The sequence below is a fragment of the Drosophila willistoni genome, chromosome 3R (genome assembly GCF_018902025.1).
Source record: "Drosophila willistoni isolate 14030-0811.24 chromosome 3R, UCI_dwil_1.1, whole genome shotgun sequence".
Classification (NCBI taxonomy): domain Eukaryota; kingdom Metazoa; phylum Arthropoda; class Insecta; order Diptera; family Drosophilidae; genus Drosophila; species Drosophila willistoni.
Window position 1 is genome coordinate 26142082 of NC_061086.1, and position 24006 is coordinate 26166087.

Below are 24006 nucleotides of genomic sequence, written 5' to 3' on the forward strand. Positions count from 1 at the left end.
TCACTTTCAACACAGCCCTGTGTCTTTTTGACGATGTGGCAACGCTTATCTGATTCAGAGTTTTGTTGTGGAAGCGTTGCGAAGGAATTTGTGTATTTTTTTTATGTTTTCTAGAGGTAAATAAAACCAAATCGCTTTGGAAATGTGTTAAACAGAGGCTTCAGTCACCCAATTAGATCATGGTGCTATAAGCAAATAATAAAAGAAGCTCTAATGTGGAGAATTTGGACAAGATAGATACAAGCCCAGCTTTAGCAGGTGGACCGCACCCAAAATAAGACAAATTAAGCAAACAACGCCCTAATTGAAATATTTACAAATATTCAATGAAATCTTATTGTAATAATCTTCATATACTTCTTGTTGCACTTAATAGATTGATTTCAAAAGGATTTCCTATTTCCTGCTGAGTGTGACGTCACTTGAAAGGCTTCATTATCAGTATTTCTAAAAGACCTTCCACATATCGGTTGAATTCAAGATGAATTATGGCAGAAAAACACCTTCAACATATCGGTCGAATCCCTCGATGTATTCCCATGCAACGGGCAGGTGAGTATTGTTTATAAAAACACTTTAAAATCACAGCTAATTCAATATTATTTACTCTACAGATCCTCGACCAATTTACACTCAAAAATGTCGCGATCCACGCGTTCCGTGAGAATTCCTTGGTACCAGCGACCTCTGCTCAAGAACAATCAGTATATTGATATACAAAAAGGTGCCATGCTTATTGGATTATTTGCCATTGTAAGACTATATAGTAGATAGTGTAATCGATTCTGCCACGAGCACAGTTTATTCATATATCCACTGTTTATGTTTGCAGTTTGTTTCCCTTTTCACAATTGGCACAAGCATCTTTGACATCTATTGCTATGCCATGGCTGCGCCTGGATCGACACATTATGGCTACTACATCATATCCTATGAGTTTGTCTATGTGGGTAATAGACATGGTATGTATAAGAGATTTAAGGGACATTTAAGTTAGGATTATTTCGAAATTTGCAGTAATTAGTATAATAATCAAGCGAGAAATCAAAAACTAAAAGTCGATAAAAGTATTGTCTAAAATAGTTACGAGTTACATGCAACTATATCTTCATTTTCAGTAGAAAACAGAACTGTCATTCTTTACCCTTTCCAATCTTCTCCATCCAATTCTAGTTCGCAACATGCTGATTGTATTTGCCTTGTTCTCGTTGATTATGGCTCTTGTGAATTTTGTGACCAGCGTTTTACTTGTAGTTGCCCTGCGCAAGGTGAGTGGAAATGTTTAAACTATCAGTTAATTATCATTATACTTCACATATCATTTTACAATTCTCAATAAAAACAAAAGCAAGAAAAACTTGGAGCACAAAAACGTTTACTGAAACGAAGGGTAACCAAATGCCTAATCATAACACTTTCATAGAACAAGCGAAATTTATGCACCATCATCTAACGAATTGGCTAAACTCCTTGACATTTGGCATGGATTATGTTTTAATAATCATCTCAATTTGTTTCATCTCATCTAGGAATACGAACGCAAGGTGATGCCATGGCTTTGGTCGTTTGCCATATTCACGGTTTGGCGTGCTTTGGCATTGATATTCTTTGCCATTGTCAATGATCTGTATTTTGCGTACAATGTTATTATGGTCTTGCTGTGGACCGTATTCTGTTTGGTTTCCATTTACGGATGGGCTGTGGTCTACTCACTGTTCCTCGAATTAGTTGATCTAACTAAATTGGAAGATCTTGCGCATTTGCGGGTATGTTTTGACAAAGAAAACCAAACAAAAAGTTATAATTTAATAAATGCATCTTTTCTAGATGGGTACTATGGCCTCATTGCATGCTTCAACTGCCAATTCATTGGCCGGATCACGACCCACTACGCCGCACAGCACTGTGTCTACCATGCCTGTGGGTTAAAAGCAAAGAAGAAAGAAAACCCAAATATATTATATGTAGGGTATTCACAACGAATGAAGCACAATTCCGAAGCGATAACCATAGATAATGAACCGATTCGTTCTACACATTCCATCCACCAGTTTAGTGCCTTAGAGATGCGATTTAATCATTCGAATATACACATATATTTGATTTATCAAATATTCAACAACTGCAATCACAAATTTTATACACTATTCTATACTTTTATATAGCGTCTGCATAATTTAGTTGATAAGTTCATGTTCCGTCCACTTTTTCTTAATTGTAATTTATATTTGTTGATGAATCTCTTGACTTTATATACAAATTGCATATCATGTTCTTTTTTAAATATGTAAAGCAAACCAATTATATACAAACAAGAATAACAAAAAAAAAGTATGTACACCCATTTCTGCTAATTTTGTATGACAATTCATCTTAGCTAAAGCCGGACAACGACATCGGCAAAAGGCCTTTTGCAGTTCATTGCTAATGACTGTCACGTACAGTGGTTTAAGGTATCGGCCAAAACGTGTGGAATTACACAAGATCGTATAAAGTTCAATTCTTGAAAACACTTACAATTAACTTCTATAGAATGACTTAATGAAGATATGTATTTATACTTGTGCGATAAATTGGAAATTAATCATTTAATTTAATTCGTATAATTCAAAATATGTTAGAATTTTGACTACTGTGCACGCTGGGTTTTTGTGTTTTTTTTTTTGCATGTGGTCATTAACACCCGAAATTATGAGCTTTGCACGCCAAAGTGGGGCAATTTAGGTTCTGATCAAGATGTTGATGATGATGATGATGACCGAATAAAGTTCAATCAACTGTTTTTTGCTTATGGAGATAAAGAGGTTCACAAGGGCAAAGAAGCAGGAGGAGGAGGCGGCATAAGTTAACTGGTGCAATTTTCTCGATGACTTTTCTAACTTGCTTACTTCCTTTTACTAACTGGCGTAATTTGCTGTACAAAAATTGGAAACTACGTCATATAAACAAATGTACAAACGTAGATACATGGAATAATATGCAGTCTGTCTTGTCTCTTTGTTATTATTGTCTTGTCTGGCAAGTATACAGTAGAACGCAATTTGTTGGAATAACAAAAGACAGTAATGCTTACAACCCCAATTCACGGGGTATTTCTCTATACTCTACATCAAGGCAGTTAAGGATAAAACAAATACATTCGAATTTTTGTTAATTGCATTGACGAATATCTGGATGTTTTTAAGAGGAGAGATACATATAGGTTATTATAAATTTTCAAGAGTTTATTTAAGATCGCGAGTTGTAATGGCCATACCATATCTTAAACGCTAAAAGTAGTTCGGAATTCAAACTATGTATGTACATTACTACAAGAACTTTTGATTTATAATTCAAGTTGTTTTTCCAATTCTTATCTGATTTATGTAGAGTATACTATAATCGACATCGTATTGTTAAAATGTTTCAAACTTTTTAGCTACGTTTTATTTTATACGTTTGCTTTTTGCTACGCATTAAAGTTGATTAAATTGCGTTGTCATCAGGTCCTGTTACCTCTCCTGCTCCCACACTCCTACTGGCATCGTCATTCACACAGCTGTTGATCATTGGCAACGGTAAAATAAAAAGGCAACAACAGCAACAAAACAACAAATGTTGCAGTTCACCATATCGTGCACCTGTCCAAGTTGAATGCACCATTCAAAAGAGAGATGCACACAGACCGAGAGAGAGAGAGTGGCAGAGTGTCTGTGAGAGGATAGAGAGTGCGTGCCAAAAAACGAAATATGCTAAAAATTAAAGACAAAGCTTTGTGGATGCTTCTTCTTGTATAGATTTACTCAATACATTGTCCTTCGACCTCCCCCTACTACTTGGCTAGCAAACCCAGAGACTGCGTCATTTCCAATGGGGCACTATTAGTTTGAATGATAAACAAAACTGCAGTGTAAGTGCGTAAGTGTGTGAGTGGTGAGTGTGTGTGTGTGGATGTTTATGGGAGGGGTAATGTTAATGTTTGATTCTAATTTTCTCTATTCACCACAGACATGTTTGGAGCAGCAGAAACCACCCCCAAAAAGATGTATGCATGTCGATTCACCTCGGCTACTTCTCTGCTCTGCCGCTGCTCTGTTAATAAATGCCAAGCAATTTGTTGTTAAAACAGGAAATAATGTTAAATTTCTACCGCACAAAGGCAGATATTCTAGAGCTGTTTTTTTTGTTTTGTTTTCTGTATTCTTCTCTTTTATTTTTGTCATAACCTTGCCAAAGCCTTTGCTTTTGGTTCACATGAGGCGCCCCCGCAACTTTACAATAAGTTCATTAACATTAGCACGCTTTTATGGTTTTTTTTATCAACAATATTAAGTACACACCAAGGTTGAGATGTAGGACTACAATTATTATTATTCTAAATAATTTAAAATTATTAACAAAGTGCGCAGTTCGCATTGATGACGCAGCATAGCCTCTCTCGCTCTCTTTGGCTCTCGCGACTTTGGCCTGGCTACAATATGGCGTCGTTGGAATTGTGTCGTCGCCTAATTTAAACGTAAAATAATAAATGTTTTAAAAAAATAAAAGTTAGTGAATCGCCAGCGAGCTCAAGTTGCTAGCCCCTCAAATCCCTGCTTGCCCCATAAGTCATTCGATTTAATAACAGTGCAAGCTTGGCTCTCTTTTTTGTTATTTTGCGTTGCATTGGTCTTTTGCCCCCTCTCTGTCTTTCTCTCTGCCAGGGCTCTCTTTCTCCCTCACATTACTCTTATTGTGGGTGCACTTTGTACTATTGGTTGGCTAGGGGCTTCGCAGTCGCTGTTATTCAACATAAGAAAATAAAAGACGTTTTAAACAAATCGAAATACGCATTTTCGCCTTTGCCACATTTAGTTTATACTTTGAATTATAGCTATTTTATCACTCATGTGTGTGTGTGTGAGTGTGTATGTGGGTGCGCGTGTGTGTGTCTGTATTTCCTACTTGGCCCGTTTTCCACCACACCTTGTCACAATCGTCCGTGATATGCGATTTCTTTTTAACTCTTTGCACCCTACACATGTTTCAGCACTGCCTTCTGGTTCGTTGTCTCACTCTGCCTATGATGCAGAGCATTTTAGGCGTCGCCATGACCAATGCTATTGCTCGCTGCTCTGTTGCTCTCCGTCTGCGCTGTTAACAGCGCTGTTAAAGGTGTATTTTGTTTTGCACTCTTTGTTCGACTATTTTGCTCGATGTTCGCCCCCCTTTCGCCCGCTATACACCCCCTTCGCAGAGAACCACACGAGTTGCATCAAACGAATTAGTTCGAAGGTATGGTATCGCAGAAGGTTTCGCTGTGCGGGTGCTTGCGTTCTGTTACTCTCCGACTGCGCTGTTAACAACGCTGTTAAAGGCCTGTTTGGTGAGTTTCGATTTTTTTCATTTCTGTTCGAGTGCTTGGAGACTTCACATCGCGTTTGGAGGATCAGATCCACGTTGGGAAACTACAACTCTGTCATCGTCATCTATTAAAAAGAAAGAAAAAAAAAAAACAGCAAAGAAAAGAAAAAATAAAGAAATAATCGCGTTGTCTCTCTCACGCTGCTTCGTCGCTGGTTGGCCCTGTGTTCGTTTGTGTGTGTGCATGTGTGAATTGAAATTGAAGGATTTGTAATCAAATTTACATTTCTCAATAAAAAAAGGAAAATTACCAAAAAAGAAAATCGTCGGAAATTTAAGGAACGGAGGCAGGACCAGTTCGCAGCTGTGAATTCTGTCTGCGTCAGCGTCAACGTCGTCGAAAACCTAACGTCAGCGTCGTGAGTGCGACTTTAATTTAACAAAAGGCAAAAAAGCTGAAAAAAGGCATTAATTATTATACAAACCTAAAAAAGCAACTGCGTCGTGCATAATCTTGTGATATCTATTTGGTCCCCTTCAATACACCACCACCCCCCTCTCACATCCTTTACTCGCTCTTCAACGATCCCTGTGCAATTCTCTCTAAAAAAAAAAAAAATAACTGTGATTCTTAATTAGAAAAAAAAAAGTTTTTAACAAATTAATAGAAAAATATCTGCAATATTACTACCACTACCACCAACAACACCAGCACCGCACAAAAAGAGAAAAATACAAATTGTTTAACAAAAAAAAGTAAGTTAAATTAAAGTGATATTTAATGAAAAAAAAAAAAAGAGAAGTAAAAATTATAAATTATTTCTTTCTCGCTTCGTTTTCACCACGCCATTAACAAAGCTCTGCTCACCACGAACGCACACACTCACACAATCTATCCATGCATGTGTATTTTTGTTTGTATGTATGCAGACGTGTGTGACAGTGTTGCCAGGCTGACTAAAAATTTGTAAAAGCGAGAGATAAATAAAAGAAAATGCGAAGAAAAAAATAAAAGTTAAAAAATTTAAGTGAACCAAACCACAAATCGAATGCTCTATTTTTTTTAAAGGGTAAAAATAACTAAAACGGATATAAAAAGTGCGTTTCGTGAGGTCTACATAAAAAGAGGGGATACTCTTTCAACGACCTTCAGCTTTTTGCACGTTTATTCTTTTTTTTTTTTGGCTGTGTTGCCAACAATTATTGCGACTTTGCTGGGGCAGCGAAATAAAAAAAGGAAAACTTTGAAGGACGTCTCTTTCTATTTGCTATTGATAAACTTAAAATCTATGATTGATAGCCCACACAGTGGGGGGGAGAGAAAGAGAGAGATATGACTGCTGCTATCGCATAAAATTTAAATAACATTTCCTTATCTGCGACTACATTTCTTTGTACATTTATTATTCGCCTTCACTGCGTGACTGGAATGTTTTAGTGTTTACTGATTGTTGATGAGTCACTTTTGGCCGCAACCGAGAATCTATTCATCCATCTATTATCCCTCTAGATAAACAATATGCCAGCAGCAGTATTTGCTTCTTATCAATTTACTGCACTTTTTGTATTATGATGATGAGGGCGACGACGACGACATGGGTCAGAGGGCAATTTGCCACCATGCGGGCTGCATGGCGGTCGTTGCGTTTCTCAACACTGCAAGTACTGCGTTTGCTTTCGTCACTCTCTCTCTCTCTTTCTCGCTCCCTCTCTCTCTTGCTCACTTACACTCTTATTTATGGCTATTGGGGTGACTCACTAACATTGACATTTGTTTGTTGTTTGTTTGTTTTCTTACCTGGCCTGGTCTCTCTCACCTTGTAACGATTTGCCATTATTATTAAATACTTTTATTTGTTTTTTCATATTTTTTTACTCTACACACACTGTAATTATTCGCTTATCTCCTCTCCTTCTTTATTTCTTGAAGTTTCTCTATATTATTTCGTAATTTCTTTCTTCTTTGATAAGAATTTTCGTCACATTTTGTTTCAACTTGCTAAATAATCTTTATTTATTTGTTTCTTTCACTTTTCCCACATAATGGCTATATACACTTATATAGAAAATGATTCATTATAGGTTTAGAGAAAAATAAAATGAGTAAGCTAACAAAATGTTTGCCAAATCGAATTTTCTCGATTGACTTTAACTGTTTGAGGCGAAAGTGACTAAAATTCACACGTTTGTTTCGATCAAAATGTCACTTGGGTTAGAAATCTTTATGACGTCACTGATACAGCTGAAAAGGCGGAAAACTTGATCGCTACTACACTTTCAGTTTAAGTAGCGCAGTCTTTTTCGAAGAACTCACTATTCTATTGGCCAAAATATAATATCACCTGTTTCTGTTTCCAGTTATCATCGACGTGACAAATGTATGTATGTGTGGATGGATATATTGACAAGGCCAATTGGCACGATTTGTTAGCCTTTAATGGCTATAGCTCTCTGTATATCTACTTGAAACTTGTTGATAATAAACAACACGTGTCGACGTCGACGTCGTCGTTCGTTTTCCATGCAAATTAAATTTAATTTGTTCTCATAATAAAAAGATTCAAACAAAAACAAATCAGAGTCTCGTAAATTCTACGTATATATCATTTTGTATCAGTTTAAAATATTCCCCATTTTGTGTATTGTGCTCCTATTTTTGTTTTGAAACTGATAAGAGCGTACGGGGCGTTCCGTCCCGACAAACAGTCAGACAGACAGACACATGTGAGACGCGTGTACGACGACCGCGTCCTCATTTTTTGTTGTTATTTTTTGTGGGCCTTTTTTCGGCATACCCTGTAATACCCAGAGGTTAACGAAGGGGTATATTGTTGCTCACTAACTTAATTAAAACATGGTAAAGTGAGTTGGCAAAAAAAAGCTTAGAACAAATTTTTGGAAAGTCATCTAAAGGAGACATCGTTAAATGTGTGTTAGGGTTGCCTTCTAATGTAAAGAAATGTAAAGTTGTCAACCCTAATTCTGTTGAAAAGGGCATCATGTAGTCGAATAAACCTCAAAACGTGGTGTTTTTTGTTCAATTTGTTTATAGGTCGCGTGTTAATGCTTCCCCCGCCCACACACACACACACAGACACTCATACAAATAAAGAAGAATACGTTGTTCCACCGATCGTGCATCGACGTCGTTTCGGGTTTTTGCTTGAAATTTATTTATAGTGTAGTATCCAAATACCCCCCATTCATCCTATACCCTTGCCCCGTTGCCCCTTTCTTCTTCCTTCATGCTTGATCTTCTTTTTTGTTTTGTTTTGTTTTTCATTTCTTGTCGTTGTTGTTGTGTGTGTTTTTTTTTTTTAAGTTTTAAGTTATGCAATTTGATTTCTTGTTTTGTTTTTCTTATGTTGTGTTTGTTTCATTCATTTCTATACACACTATAAAATCATGGGCTAAACTGTACCAAAAGAATCAAAAATCTTTGAATATGTTTCAATGCAGAAACAAATATTCACTACATACATTTATCTATATCAATTATTTCTGAATTTGAACTTTGTCCCAATTTCTATTGACTTGGATCAATTCAGTCAGAAATTTATATTTTTCAAATTATTGTTACTCATGGGATGCACCCTCAATTAACCTTGATTCTCTATTCTTTTCTAAGTAAAATGTGACGAAATATATTCAATTTAATGGTATTTTAATTTCCTTTTAAACAGAAAAAGCAGCAGTGAAATACATGAGCGTAGGTGAAATTAATTAAAGGTGTTGTTTGTTATACGAAACTATTTTGCAAAGAAAGAGAAGCTTTCTTTTAAATTGTTTATTGGGTGGTCTCCTCCCCCTCCCCCTCCTATCCATGGAGACAGCCTCAAAGTCAGAAATTATTGTGGCCTTTGTTTTGCCATTTCTGTTTGGGTAAATGAAAATCGATTAAGGATTTGAGTTTCGCCTGTTTTACTTTTTGTTTTTCTTGTTTTTGCTTAAAGTTCTGGCCCTTATATTCTGCCACCCACACACGCACACATTCACACAGACATGTATTAAAGTTTTTACCCAAAAAAAAACAAAGTTTTCTCTGTTGTTTTTCAACACAGACGCTGACGTCGTCGTGGACTTCTGCAGCAGAGCGCAATATATATTCACCACATCTGGCAAACATGGCCCCAACACATAGCAGAGCAGAGCGCAGACAGTAAAGTACCGTTAGGTCCCACCAGACCCCAAATGAAAAGCGAAACTTTTTTTCTTTTTGCTTTTTGTGTGTTCCTTTTTGTGCCTCGCCCTGACTGGTATACACACACACACACACACACATATATATATGTGTGTGTGTGTGTGAAACTTCTTTGTCTTCCTTGGTGTTTTGCAGTTCATTTGCCTTTTGCGTGGTCCGCGCCACCGCCGCCGCCCACATGAGAAAGAAGAAAAAGCAACAAATTGAAATGCATATGTTGATATCAAAGAAGAGAGAGAGAGGGAGCGCGAGGGAAGGAGAGTTAGAGAGTGTCAAAAAGGGAACGGGGCATGCAAGTGCAAGAGCGAGAGGAGTTATTTTCTGAGTCAGCTGGCAAATAGTAAAAAAGCACAAAAAACATAAATAACGTAAAAAATATTGAAAAGCTTCCGCATCTCTTTTGGATTTGTCTTTGTCTTCATCTTCTTCTTCCTCATCCATCTGCAACTTTGTCTCCCTCTCTCTCTCTATCTCATTGTCTTTGTTTTCTCGTTGAACGGCCTTCACTTTACGTTGGAAGATCTTAAATCTCCTTTACTGCTTTTTTGCTTGCTCCTTATGTATTTTGAATTCTATAAATTAAAACTGGTTTTACTTAAGTTTTTTTTATGGTTTTTTAAAGAACAGACACAGACATCTATAAAAATACATCATTTTATGTTTATAAATAAACGATATATGTACATAGAAGAAAATGTTTAGCTGACTGTATTTCTAAAACTTTGGAAATATTTTATAGATAGTTTGGAGGAAAATTGTAAGTTAAGCCATACATAGCCATTTTACCTGGTTACGATCTATTCATGAATGTATGTAACTAAGGAAAACCTTCCTTTCTGTTAGTTTACTCTCAAATTAACTGGTATTTTCAAAAAAAAAAAGAAGTAAATTTTTAATGGAATCACAGTTATGGGTTTTCGTCGCTCTTTTTGAAGAGGATTTGTGCATTTTCACTTAATTTTTGAGTGCCTACTTATTTAGTTTATGTTTTTCTTTTGTATTTTGGTGCATTACTGCTGTAATATCAATTTGCCAATTAGTTTCGCTTGCTTCACACAATGGTTGCTACGCGCTGCTCTCCTTCCCCCCCGCAGCGTTGAAATGCTGCCCCACCACCATCGATACACATACAAACATATGTATGTACATATGTATGTACATGTGAAGTGATCGCAGTCGTCGTCATCGTCGCGGTGGTTGCTTGGTCGGTTGGTTGAATCTCTGTCTCTCTGTCGTCTGGCTTGTCAACGTCGTTTCTCATTTCAGAGAGTCTCGAGACTCTCTACTACACTCTACTCTACTATACACATGCTCGTTCACTCTGGTAGCGTTTCATATTTCATTTTCCCATGCGATTTTCATTAATCTTGTGGGTCTCCCTACCTATTTCCCCTCCCCCTTTCTCGCTGTAAAGTGAGTCGCAGTCGTCGTCGTCTGCGTCAGGGGCAACTACAAAAAAAAAAACTACTTTATAACAATTTAGGGATTACACTACTGATGGACGACTCTGTGTGTTTTATGTGTGTATGCGGGGGGTATATAGACTCTCACACACACACACATAAAGGACACCACCTTGCTATTTCCTTTCCTTTTTTTAATTTATACCTGCAGGAAAAGGAAGAAAGGTGTTTTTGTGGTGACTTTCGCCTGGAAGAGGTATTTTTTTCTTATTTTTTTGCACATATTTTTGTGTTACCTCTCGGTATTTCGTGTTTGTATGTGTGTGTGTGTGTGTGTGTGTGTGTGTGTGTGTGTGTGTGTACATATGTATTCATTCTACTCTTCTGGCCCAGCCCAGTTTTATTTTTATGGCCTTTTGCCTGGACGAGCCTGAACACTTAACTTGCACATAATTCATAAAAAATGGTTCTGGTTTGTTACCCCTCTCCCTCCCCCTTCACCATCTTGCCATCTATCTATCCTTTGTGCTCTTCAGTCTTAGCCATCCTCTGTGTAAGTGTGTGTGTGTGTGTGTGTTGGTTCAAGTGAGTTATTGAGGCTCGTAAATTCTTATAAATGAAATATAAATTGCTTTGAAAAAGACGTAGTATTTCTCTCTCTTTCCCTCTCTCTCTCCTTTTCTCACACTAATTAATAACCAATTTCAACAACCAACTTTAAAAGCTCTCTTTCATTCTAATTTTAAATGAGAAACTTTGTTTTTTTTTATTTTTTTGTTGACCTTCCAAGAAAAGAATCAATAAAAATGTACAAAAATTATCGTAGAACAAACAACAAGAGAAAGAGAGAAGAGAGAGAGAAATGTTTGACAATCGTTTTATTGCTTTTATCGAAAGGCAGCGTCGGCCATTTGCTGCACATTCCTTTGTTACCCTAAATGCAGGTTGGGTATATTGACTTTCATTGTAAGCAAGTAACTTTGGACGGAATCTCTCGGTAGAGGGTATTCTTAAGGTCGTCAGCTCTAGCTGTTGTTGTTGGTGGCTTTGTGTGGGGAGCCATGGACTTTATTTTGTTGTTGATTTGCACTTTAGCCAAATATCACCACCAGCACCAGGTTTTTATTTTGTATTTTGTTTTGTGTTGTCCACATTCATATTTGTTTTACTCTCTTAATGGCCGCCATTGTGTGTTGACTTTTGTGGTTCTTCCTGCGTTGCTTTGCTTTGCTCTTTGCTCCTTTGTCTCAGCCGTCGTCGTCATCGTCGTTGCTTAGCTTAGAGTTCAAGGTAAAATCAGTTCAAGTCATCATCATCATCATTTGCTTCTTCTTCTGCTTGCAGGCTGTTGTTATTTTTTTATCCTGTCACGCAGGCGTACAATATAAAGTCTGAGTTTGGGGGGTTTTTCTTCCTCTCCGTCCCTTTACCTCTGTGTATTATTGTTGGTTAAATAAACAAATCAATAGCTTGACGTTCATCGTCATTCATTCACCCTTATGGGGCTCAGTTGCTTGACCCAACATATCAGTTTGGTTATGGCTTGGTTTGTCTGTGTGTGTGTGTCTGTGTAATTTTCGACAGGTGTGCTCGTTTTACCTTCTGTTAATCCTTCAAAAACCACATGAACGAACCACCATGAACTCTCTACGTTGAAGGCTTCTTTAAGTGGGGGTCGCACGAAGTTTTAAGTGCACATGGGGGAAGACGAACGCGCTCTCCTACTAAGAAATAAAGTATATCGAATTAAGTGATGTATTAGCTTCCCTATTTTATACAATTTTCTACCATTTCTCTTGAATTTTTTTCACCATGACTCTTAATTTTGATTAATGACCCTATTCATATCTTTCCCTCTCTCTCTTCCTCTGTCTTCGTTGCCGTTATTCCATTTTAAAATCATGTAAATATTTCAATTTTATATTGATTAATGATTGGCGTTGTTGTTGTTGCGAATCTTTCTCTTCTAAATCCTCTGCGCTGGATGTGTGTGTGCGTGTGTGGTTTGGCTGTCGTCTGGACCGGAAGCAGCAGCTCCATATTGTTGTGCCTCTGAAATTCTTAAACGTAGCTTTAAAGCTCACTCTGTCTCCCTCACACTTGGCCTGAGCTTGGAAAGGGCAACGCCATTTTACTTTATTCCTTTTTTTACTTGTTTTTTTTTCGCTTTAGTCGCTCTTTTGAATAAACTTGAATAATTCATTCAATGAGCGACGGCGCTGCCTGCTGCTGGTGCTGCTGAGCTTGATGCTTTCGGCTGATGTTGGTCTCTTTGTTGCATTTCATCAGCATGTTTGTTGTCTGTCTGTCTGTCTGTCGTCCCTCCCTCCTCTCTCACGTCTGTCCTGTCCTGTCGTCTGGGTCTGTTGATGTTGCTCATTAATATGCAAATGTGACTCAGAAGAGTTGGACCTGCCCCGTGTGTGCGTGTGCGTGTGTCGTCTGTACTGGCTCACACTCTCTCGCCGCTCTCTCTATCTATCTCTTTCCCATCATCATAATCACCATCATCATCTTTGTTTTTGGGTTGCCTTCTTACACCCTTTGCTTGCTCCTTCTCTTCTTTTGAGTCTGTTGTAAATTTCATTATTTAAATGCAGGTCAACAGCACATTAACCTGTATGTGTGTGTGTGTGTGTGTATATGCCCGTCGCTTATCAACATTTTAATATCAAACATATTAAAAGTAACAAAAATGGGATGAGTAGGGAGGGAGGAGGAGAAGGACCCCTGATGTGGGAAAAAGTACAAAATGTATGTCAAACAGAAATATCAGTTCGGTAACCTTAAGATTTACATACGTCGCTTGCCTCTTTAAAAGTATTGAAGTATTGGGAATTGATTTGCCATTCCCCCACAGGTTTTCCGTAATGAAAATGACAACGTGGACTCATGTGGTTAAAGGGTCGCGGAAATCCCACACTTTTAACGTATTATATATGGCATAAACATTGGTTTTTCCTTCGTTTTCCTTGTTATCGATGCAGTATATAGACTTGCATAATTGTAAAGAAAAACTGAGTGCCAATTTCTGTTTGTTGCTAATTGTCTTGCACTTGGTATTAATATTGTATTTGCTGTTGCTGTTGTTGTTGTTGTTGCTTATGCAATTCACACTCAGCCATCGAAATACGGTCAATATTTCCCAACGAGAAAACTAAAACGCTTTATGAGGAAGAAAAAAAATAAATATATAAGACGACAATGACGTCAGAGATTGATGAACGAACGAAAAATACATCATATGATTTCCTATTTGTGCCTCGTTCGTTGTTTGCTCACTCACACACACACACACACCTACAGAGATGATAAAATGTATACGCGTTAAAAATAGCAAGACGTCAACTGACAAAACAAAATAAATACAAAAAAAAAAAAAAAAAAATACGCACAAACAAATGTACATACATATTTATATGTATTTGTGTGTGTACATCCATGTATATGTATTTGTATGTACAGCTTTAATTCTTGTTGATTTCATATAAAACGAAAAACAAAAAAATAACAACAACAACAGCGCGTGTTTGTTGACGTACAGGCTGCTGACTGACTGTTGGCTGTGGCTGTACATTATTAGACTAGTTTTGTTTTATTTTTCCGTTGAAAATTTGAATTTGTTGATATTAAATGCATTCTCAAAGGATTTCACAAGAGTTAGAATAAATTTTAGACCATATGCAAGTCATTGTCACCAGAGTCTCAAAGTCGTTAGCTGGTTGGTTGACTCATGGCAAACAGGGGTAACTTTAAATATGCAAGTCATAACAAGTTGTACTAAGTGTACTGACTAATTTTTGCAAAATAATAGAATATATATTAGTTATAGTCATGCTGAAAGACTAAAATGAAATGGAATGAGAAAATGTTGCACTTTAATACGTACAAATTTCCATTCTGTACGACTCGATACTGTTAAATTGTTCAAATTTTGTCACATATGTTCAAGTTAATACGGTTTATTGTAGGACTTTAATATTTTCGACCAGACTAAATGTACACACACATGTGAATTGAGTACAACACTCTCTTTTCGTCTCTCACTTACTCACCCACTCTCAGCATCTGTTTGTGGGGGATGCTGCCTGCCTGCCAATTGTTGTGTGGGGAATTGTATTTATTATTTTTTTTTTTTGTCTGTAGGTGACATTCTCCCTTTTCTTTGTGTGTGTGTGTGTGAGAGTCTCTGTTGACAGACAGCTGTTTTTTGGCTTTCGTAATTAAAATTGCCAGAGGGCGAAAAATAAATCAGATGCCTAGTAAATTATATTCAAAATTGTATTTTATGTATAAATCTATACATAAATATAAATTTTAACAAATTTAAATGTGTTGTAAGACAGAATGAAGAACAACAAAAAAAACATTGCTGCTAACAGCAACAATTAGCAGCAGAGCTACGACAGCGACGGTGACATCGACGCTTGCCAAAGAGGGGAAAGAGAATAATGTTCACCTCAGCAGCAGCGCAGCACTCCCTCGGCAGAAATAATAATAAAAGAAGACAAAAAGTAAAACTCCCCATGCTACGTTGTAAATGTAAAAGTCTCTTTCTCTCTTTTTGTGGCCATATTGGTGGCTGGTTTTTATAAAAAAAACGCAAACATACATAAATTTCATTTGCGTTTGTATTAAAATTGGCTAAATGTTGTGCAATTCGTTTATGCATTTTCTTTTGTCCATTTTCCATTTTTTAGCCAATTGTTTTACATTCATGTAATTTATTGACAGCAGCAGCAGAGCTCTCTTTTGTTGTAGAAATTCACCATACTGCTGCTGCTAATTTCACCACTCTACTAAGGTCAAATTTTGTATAACAGAACCCACACACACGCACACATTGAGTATGCCCCCCTCTGCTTGTGGTGTGCTCATTTCAATTCTGGCTCCCTCTCCACGTTGAAACTAACAGTACATATATAAATATAATTGTGCTCAATTCTGGGTTTGATTTTCCTCTCTGCACACATTGCCTCGGATTCATTCCAACTCTCTCTCTCCCTCTCTCTCTGTCTCTCTTTATCTGTTACTTTTACATATTTTTGGGGCTTTTACTGTCAAGTTTTCGATTGCTTTTTGTTGTTGGGGATGAGAAAGTGATCGCGCTATGCAATGCGATTTCTTGCCATTAACAGCTAACAGCTAGGATATGATTACAATGGGGGAAGGAAGAAAGAAAGACAGACAGGCAGAGTGAAAGAGAGGGAAAAGCCCCGTTAGGCGCGGCTGTTATTATTATGTTGATTAAATAAAAAACAAAAAAAAAACTTGTTTAATTTTATTTGCATCTCGTCCATACACACACTCTCACTCCATCTCTCTCTCTCTTCCACTTTGTACAACTCGTTTGCTGAGTAAAACTGGTTTAAGCTTGACTTCTTTCTCTCCGCTTGACAGCCTTGAAGAGAGACTCGATATAATACAACAACTATGTCTGTTTTTTTGTTTTTGTTTTTGTTGTGGTTGTTTTTCTTTTGCGGTTGCCACATTTTGTGGTGGGTTTTGTAATAAAATACTTTTTTTTTTGTTGTTGTAAAGAAAATTGATTACATTTGTAGTTCCCCCCTCGTCACACTGGTTTTCTCCCCCTTTCCCCGTTCACCTTCCTGAATATGGAGTCATCTTTCGATAAATATAGCTAAAATACATATTTATAAACAAAATTTGGGGATATCTCTGATTCAGATCATAGTCTCATAGTTAAATAATTCGAATTCTAAATCATTTTGCTTATATAGCTGTGTTGGAATGACAGTATAGACATCTCCCAATATTATTACATCATTACCACCCATACATATGTACATATATTTAACACACACAATTCAATGAAATTTATCGGTAATATTACATCAGGTTCTATATAAATTTATGCAAATCTGAAAATTAGCAATTCTCCATAAAACGAACATATGTATTCACAGTGCCCTCTTTTTAGATCTTGTCAATTAAAATTATACAAAATTTATATGTAATAGTAGTAATATTTTATTAACATTTTTTTTTTCCAATTTTTCAAATTTTTTCATGTGCAGTTTTCTGTGGTCACGAAAGTAATTGGACAAACTGTTGTTTGAACAGCAGCAAGCAAATAAAACGCAGAAAGATTTACAACGGAGATCAACCAGTAATTCGGAATAAGAAACTATAAGCAGGAAGAAAATACAATTTATATTTGCTGAGAGAAGGAAGCAGAAGAGGGGAAGCGGCGCAAAAGCACGAAAAATTTCGCTGGGCGAAAGTAAAAATATAAATCAAAAGCAAACTAAAAAACCTAAACAACACACACACACACACACAGGCGATTTAGCCATGGAACGTGAATCCAATCCAATGCAACCCATGTGCCGCTCTGGATGCGGGTTCTATGGTAATCCAGCCACAGATGGTCTCTGTTCGGTATGCTATAAGGTAAAGTGACATAGAATGACTTTTGAATTGTTAAATATTTGAATTAACCGTGATTATTTGCAGGACTCGCTTAGGAAAAAGCAACAGCCACCTGTGAGCAGCACACCTGTCTCAGTTCCAAGCCCACAACCTAGCCCAACATTCAGTCCGGCCATTGCAATCACCAATACCGCACAGCCCACAGTTACAAGCTTACAACAGCCACATATTAATGATGTGAAAGAGGTATGGAATAACTCCATTAGATCGAACGATTCTCTATTTAAATTTAGAGACCAAGAGAGAGAGAGTGAGCTAAAAACACACAGAATAGGCCTTGATTAACATGTAAAATTGAAAGTTTTTTTTTTTTTTTTTGACTGGTCAGAGAGAGAAGTTAGTCAGATTGTCAATCACAAATCCTTTTCTTTTTCGGTTATACGTAAATTTAACGTTATCAATTTAAGTGAACAAATTATAGAAATAATTGGATAAATAACGATTTGTATCTGGGTGATGAGTAAGTGGAGGGGTAAAGAAGAAACCGTACGATATCAAGAGACTTAAAAGAAAAACGGATGTATGTGTGTGTATTATTAAAGCAAATGATGTCCAAGTTAAGCAGATAGTAAGGTAAAATGCAGACGTATTGCTCTGCGGAGGTAAAACCCTGTAATTGCCATGCCCAGTCCAGCCAAGTAGAGAGCCACCCAGCCCAATGCATAGCTTCCATTACCATTATCTAAAAGTAATCTAAAAGTTTTTAAATTTCAAGAATTCCCATCTAAAGTGAGTTAGTCGTCAATTAGTTACAAGAATTTACATTTCAAATCGGTTTAAGTCCTCAATTAGTTATCCATCTTTGTATGCTCCTTATGAGTTTTACAACTATGACTAAATCGAAATAAACCGAAATATATCCCTTAAGGAAGAGTATAAAAAGAAGTGGAGTTGAACAAATTTATTTAACAAAGAGATCTGACATGGTGTGCCTAGAATTTTTACATTTCAACATGTATACATAGTCGTCATTTGTCAGATTTATTCCAGACTTTCGGAAGAAGACTTGCTTCAAAATTTTTCGGTTTAATTTTAGTAAAAAATAAATATTTCCAAATTCTAAATTGCAAGTTCAATCAGCCAGCAGCGCACTATGCCTATTCTGGGTGCTTCTCAACGTTCAATGGGTCGCTTTGCTGCACCCGCTGCCAATGTTGGAGGATCAACGATCCTTCCTTTAGGCGGAGGAGGTCTATCAGCTGCAGATTCCACAGCATTGGCAGCGCGTCGTATTAACCGTAAACGAACCACAATTCAAACGCGTTCCTCGGCTGGTGCATTGGGGGGCTTGAGTGGTGTAGGAGGAGGGCCAAATTATTCCAACTCTAGGCTGGGCATGGGCATGGGCATGAATATCTCTAGCAATATGCTGGCGACATCGACAATTACAAAGAAGGGTATTAATTATATTCACATTAGCATAATTCTTGGCGTCCTTCAGACGCACTAACATCATTTCATCATCTTCGTCCCATGCACAAGCAGAACAACCAGCAACAACTAGCAAATCAGCAGCACAAGTCAACAGATTTTATCGCCGAAGTGCAGCAGCAGCAGCAGTCGCCGTTCAAGGAGCCAACTCCTCTGCCACTGTTGCCACCATTGGTAGCGGCTCTACTACAAAACCGGCGGCATCGTCTAGTGCAGCACAAGGAGCGGCTGCTGGTATTGCCCTAACGCCCATACAATCCACCACAAAAAAGAGTTCACTGGTGCGTAAAGTTGGTGGCGGAGCCAAAAATATCAATCCCTTAGATACAATCAAACGCAGAGTTAAGTTCTCGGCCAATGTGCATACGTATCCATCGAGTACTAGTACCAAGAAATCGGCGCGTATTGGCGAAATTCAGTTGAAGAAGCGAGTTAAGAAACTCAAGCGTAATCGTTCTCGTAAAGAGGGCGGAGGAGGCAGTGGCGCTAGTTTATCCACGGATAGCCAACACGGTTACATATATAACATAGACTCAAAGCGGGTGGCTCCATTGGCACGTGGTAGAAGTGCGTCGACAGGTCTATCCAGTGGTGGCACAACAACCAACAGCAGTAAGAGATTGACGAAATCGTCAACCCAAGCCAAGGCCAAGGCGGCAATTAGTGAGGCAAGAGTATCAACAACGACAACAAGCGCCCCGAACAAGAAGCATCAGCAGCAACGCATAAAGGCTGGCGGTGTTGGTGGAAGGATTAGTTCGACTCGAACAGTACGAAGTGTAGCTCTAACCGAAGCGGCGGAGGCTGTAATTAGTAAAAAAACGGCAAATCAATCTTCAGTGGTTGGCCGCGACGCGAATAAAAGGAAAACGTCAACAGCAGCCCCAACTGGAACTAAAAAATCAGCTACATATTCTCGGCGTAGCAATGGACAAACCCAATGATAACAACAACAAAAAGTCACCGCCATCGACAACGCCGTCGCCTTCAAATTCATCAACACAAAAGCAACGTGGTTGCAAGCGTCGCCTAGAACAACATAATGCCCCCGAAACGGTGACCAAAGATGGTAATGGCAGCGGTGGAGCAAAAGGAAAAGAGAATAAAACAGAAGAGGCATCTCGAGAGACCATAGCCACTACATCAGATAGCGATACAGTCATTAAAAAGCGGGTAAACCAAACTACACACAGTAACTAAACACGAACTACTACCGAAAAATCGACCTATATAAATGATAGGGATTTGGTTCATGCTTCTCCTTCTCCTATAGAGATAGAATAGAATATACATGCCAATATAACAATATGCTCCTCTCGATTTGGGTTTTAGAAGTTAATAGAAGTCAATTTCACTCACAGAGAATCCTTTTTAACAAATTATCATTATTTTTAAACAATCTTGCTTTTTTTGTTGTAGAAAATCACTGAAGATGTTGCCACCGCCGCTGTTGCAGCCGCTGCCGCTGCTGCTGCCGCCGCTGCATCTGCTGTTAAATCTAATAGCGAAATTATACAATCGGCATCCGGTCCAAATACTTCCACACAAGCAGCCGCCTCAGCCAATGATGAGGATGATAAGGACAAGGAAGATGATAAGGATGCCAAAAAGAAGAAGAACCGATGTGGCGAATGTCGTAAGAAGGTTGGACTGACTGGTAAGTGCTATTTGCTTGCCCTTTCGATTGAGAATCTAATTTACTAATTTGGTTTGGCCTTCTCCTGTAGGTTTTCAGTGTCGTTGCGGCGGCTTGTACTGCGCCGTGCATCGTTATTCCGATAAACATAATTGCACATTCGACTACAGAGAACATGGTGCACAGGAGATTCGACGCAATAATCCGGTTGTTGTTGGCGAGAAAATTCAAAAGATTTGAATTTTTCTATAATGTGCCACCAGTAACAGTAGCCGTAGAATGATAATAACCAATCTAAACATAATAGTATATATATATACGCTACGCTAGAAACAAAAAAAAACAAAACAAAAACACAAAAAACATCAATGAAAAACCCAAAAAAATAATAAACAAAAAACAAAAGATAATAAGAGCAAGCAACACAAAAATACACACACACATACAGAGAGAGAATAATACTATAAGTGTAATGTAATTGTAAACAACACACACACACACACACACACACACCACGAACACACACACACATCCTCACAGACAACACACAATAGTACAGAGAAACTTCAACCAAATACCCCGCAAATCTGCAATAATTGGAACAACAATAAGAAAATAACTTCAACGAGTAACGAGAACGAAAAAGAGATGGAAATATAAAAGGCGCAGCGAGTAGCGAGAGTTATGTGTGAAGATGAAAAAGCTCCATTTCGCCGCCATTCAGCCCTGCAGTGTGTATTGTGTGTGGAGCCAGCCCAAGTCGCCAATCCTCTACAGAATTCTTCCCTCTTTCACCAGAAAACGGACGCGCAGCAAAAAAGCGTTAGCAAGCAGCCGCTACCCAAAACAATCAATCCTGTCAATCAATCAATCATCCGAATCAACTAAACGAATCAAATCAAATCAAACTTTGTTCACCCAACACCAATGAAAGCCACAATTCAATTTCTAATTTCGAGTTGAATTTGTCCAGCAACAATTATGACTACAGTTGAAATCTTTTGTTAATCCAAGAAAAAGAAACCAAAAAAGGAAAAATCATAATTTTGCTAGTTTTTTTTTTGTTTGTTACAATCACACACACACACACACATACACAAACACCACACAAAAACACACACACACTCAAAAATTAACGAGGACAACGAGCACACAACAATCGCAACAACAACAACAATTGTTTCAACAAAGAAAAAAAACTCAACTTTTAAGTAAGACAATGTGTGTAATTTGTTTTTTGTACGAATGTTTTTTTGGCGTGTGTTGTGTTTGAAACAAAAAAACAAAAAAAGATAACAAAATATGTAAAGAAAACATCAAATTTCAAACCGAGCAAATCAACACACACAACTTTCTTAATTCTTAAATACTAAATGAAGAAAAACAAAATAGAAAAATGCATATATATATTAATTGATTATTTATGTATATGTATTTAACACACACAAAACGATTATGGCAAAAATTAAGCATATAGAAACCATAAGAAATTGTAAAAAAGAAAGCGCTAGGAATCGGGATAAACTTTACGACCAGAACACTCTAAATTTAGTTAGAATGAGAAGATGGGAACGAACTTAAGAAAGAGGACGAAAGCAGCGCGTTAAAACTGTAAATCCTTATACATAAACACAACCACAACAACACCAACAGCAACTACAAACCACATACATCTCTATATATATATATATATATATATATATATAATTATAATTAATTAGTAAATCAAAGCAGGCAATTGCAGAAATAATGCAGTGTGTTGCGTTTTTCTAACCTAAATCTATATCTAAAATTGAATTGATTTTGATTTTTTTTATTAATTTTTTTTTGTCAACAACCCCAAAATAATAATAGTTTTGTGAACTTATCAGAAATATATATATATATGCATATAGATTAACATATATAGGGTAGACTTTCCAACCCAGACACACACACGCACAGACATACACTTTGTATTTTATACTGGTTTAGCTGTCTGTGTGTGTGTGTGCTTCTACTATAAAATGCGCTGCTTGCTAAGCCAACATCTAACTGGTTGACGGATCGTTTATATATATATATCTACACACATATTGCTTAAGTCAATCTTTTTCGAAAAGCTTTAGAAACCAAGAAGAATTTCTATTTCAACTAACACTCGAAACCAATTGTTTCGCCCCTAGCAAGCAGGGTATTTTGTTGTCTACTGTTCTCTTTATCAAAATATGTAAAGAAGTAAAACCCAACAAAAACCTATTGAAAAATCAACAAAAAAAAAAGTTAAAATTTTTTAAAAAATCTTCATGGTTCTTTGTCGAGGTTTTTTTTTCTTCCCTTTTTACTTTATATTGCTTTAAGCGTTATTTAGTTTTTTCTTTTGTTTATATTAAAAAAAGGCATCAACTGTGTGCGTAAACGAAATAAATTCATTAATATTTTGCTTTCTTTTGCTTTTTTTTAGTATATTATATATAATTACACAAGAAAAAAAGAAAAACACTAAAAAAAAACACACACACACACAAAAAAACAAAAAACAAATCAGTTTTTATTAAAACGAATTATATATTATATATAGAAATATAAATATAGAAATAAATTTTGTTGTTAATCCTCCTTCAAGCCCACTTTTAAAACATTAAAGTAAACTAAAATAACTAAAAAAGAAACCACAAAAAACGATACAAAAAAAAAAACAAAAAGGAAAATGCAATAAATTTTATTTTTTATTCACAAATATTTCGGAAAATCAAGCAAATAAAAACCGAAAACAGCTATAGATATTTTTAAACTACCACACAAGCTATATATTGTTTAATTGAGAGTCAAATCAATAAGATTTCAAAAAATCTGCTGGCCTATATATAGCAAAAATGTCTTCTTTTGAATTAGTTTGAAGTTTTCATCTAAAATGCTTTTAAAATGATCAAAAGATCAAACAAAAACTTCATGAATTGTCTTTTAGAATGCTTCCTTTTAACATATAGCCGCTGATCTGTACCCATATCGAGCTATATCTAAATTCTGATCTGTAATTCTTTCAAATATGTTGGAAAGCTTTCTTCAAGTTTTTTGTAAACTTAACAATTTGGAATCTTTATATCAATTAGAAACAGAATTTTGGTGGTGAGTTTCATCTGTATTGATCATTATAGTTTGTGGGGTAAATATTATTATATATATATCGCGTCTTGATACATCCATCCGGCATAAAAAAAATTCAAAAGAAGAAGGCAACAGAGTCAATAACAAGAGCTAAAAACAATAATGAAATATATATTTCACTTATAGGCACAAGTCAAATGCAAAATAAATAAACTGTACAAAATATATTTAAAAAACAAAAACAAATGTATATTAAACAACAACAAATGCATTGTGTAAACTGACAACAACAATAGTAGCAACAGCAGCCAACAACAACAGAACAGCAAAAATGTCATTTTAAATTTTAATGAACAGTTTAGTTATTTTTTTGTGTTTTTTTGTTTATGTTGAACAAGAAAAACTTACGTATATACATATATATATATATTTTATTATATTACACAACTTTAAAATTAATTAGTACAATTTTA

General features: G+C 36.6%; 3 protein-coding genes and 2 long non-coding RNA genes across 9 annotated transcripts; 4 read left to right on the forward strand and 1 right to left on the reverse strand.

Moving 5' to 3' along the window:
- Nucleotides 1–43: 43 nt before the first annotated feature.
- LOC6647898 lies at nt 44–2305 on the forward strand. The gene is made up of 7 exons (XM_002069785.4): nt 44–116; nt 377–552; nt 615–753; nt 833–962; nt 1174–1268; nt 1530–1766; nt 1828–2305. Exons 2-7 carry the CDS (start codon nt 482–484, stop codon nt 1927–1929), a joined length of 774 nt encoding a protein of 257 aa, XP_002069821.1. The 5' UTR covers nt 44–116; nt 377–481; the 3' UTR covers nt 1930–2305.
- A 1068-nt stretch (nt 2306–3373) lies between these two features.
- Nucleotides 3374–4805, forward strand: LOC124462135. The gene is made up of 2 exons (XR_006955411.1): nt 3374–3912; nt 3988–4805. It is a non-coding gene; the product is annotated as an uncharacterized LOC124462135 (long non-coding RNA).
- Nucleotides 4806–5594: 789 nt separating this feature from the next.
- Nucleotides 5595–20745, forward strand: LOC6647897 (AN1-type zinc finger protein 6). 3 transcript variants are annotated; one of them, XM_002069784.4, is made up of 5 exons: nt 5595–6078; nt 16965–17340; nt 17404–17565; nt 20230–20467; nt 20538–20745. In XM_002069784.4, the coding sequence occupies exons 2-5, from the start codon at nt 17242–17244 to the stop codon at nt 20684–20686; spliced, it is 648 nt and encodes a 215-aa protein (XP_002069820.2). In that variant the 5' UTR covers nt 5595–6078; nt 16965–17241; the 3' UTR covers nt 20687–20745. The 3 variants fall into 3 exon arrangements, with proteins under 3 accessions (XP_002069820.2, XP_046869649.1, XP_023034177.1); XM_047013693.1 differs by lacking the exon at nt 5595–6078 and adding an exon at nt 16700–16770; XM_023178409.2 differs by lacking the exons at nt 5595–6078; nt 16965–17340; nt 17404–17565 and adding an exon at nt 19738–19983.
- On the reverse strand, nt 12044–15079 carry LOC124462133. 3 transcript variants are annotated; one of them, XR_006955410.1, is made up of 4 exons: nt 14982–15079; nt 13728–14091; nt 12715–13656; nt 12044–12647 (listed from the first exon to the last, which is right to left on the reverse strand). It is a non-coding gene; the product is annotated as an uncharacterized LOC124462133 (long non-coding RNA). The 3 variants fall into 3 exon arrangements; XR_006955408.1 differs by having other exon boundaries at nt 12044–12650; XR_006955409.1 differs by having other exon boundaries at nt 12044–13656.
- Nucleotides 18347–19908, forward strand: LOC26529962 (AF4/FMR2 family member lilli). The gene is made up of 2 exons (XM_023178408.2): nt 18347–18776; nt 18865–19908. The coding sequence occupies exons 1-2, from the start codon at nt 18473–18475 to the stop codon at nt 19752–19754; spliced, it is 1194 nt and encodes a 397-aa protein (XP_023034176.1). The 5' UTR covers nt 18347–18472; the 3' UTR covers nt 19755–19908.
- Nucleotides 20746–24006: the final 3261 nt, after the last annotated feature.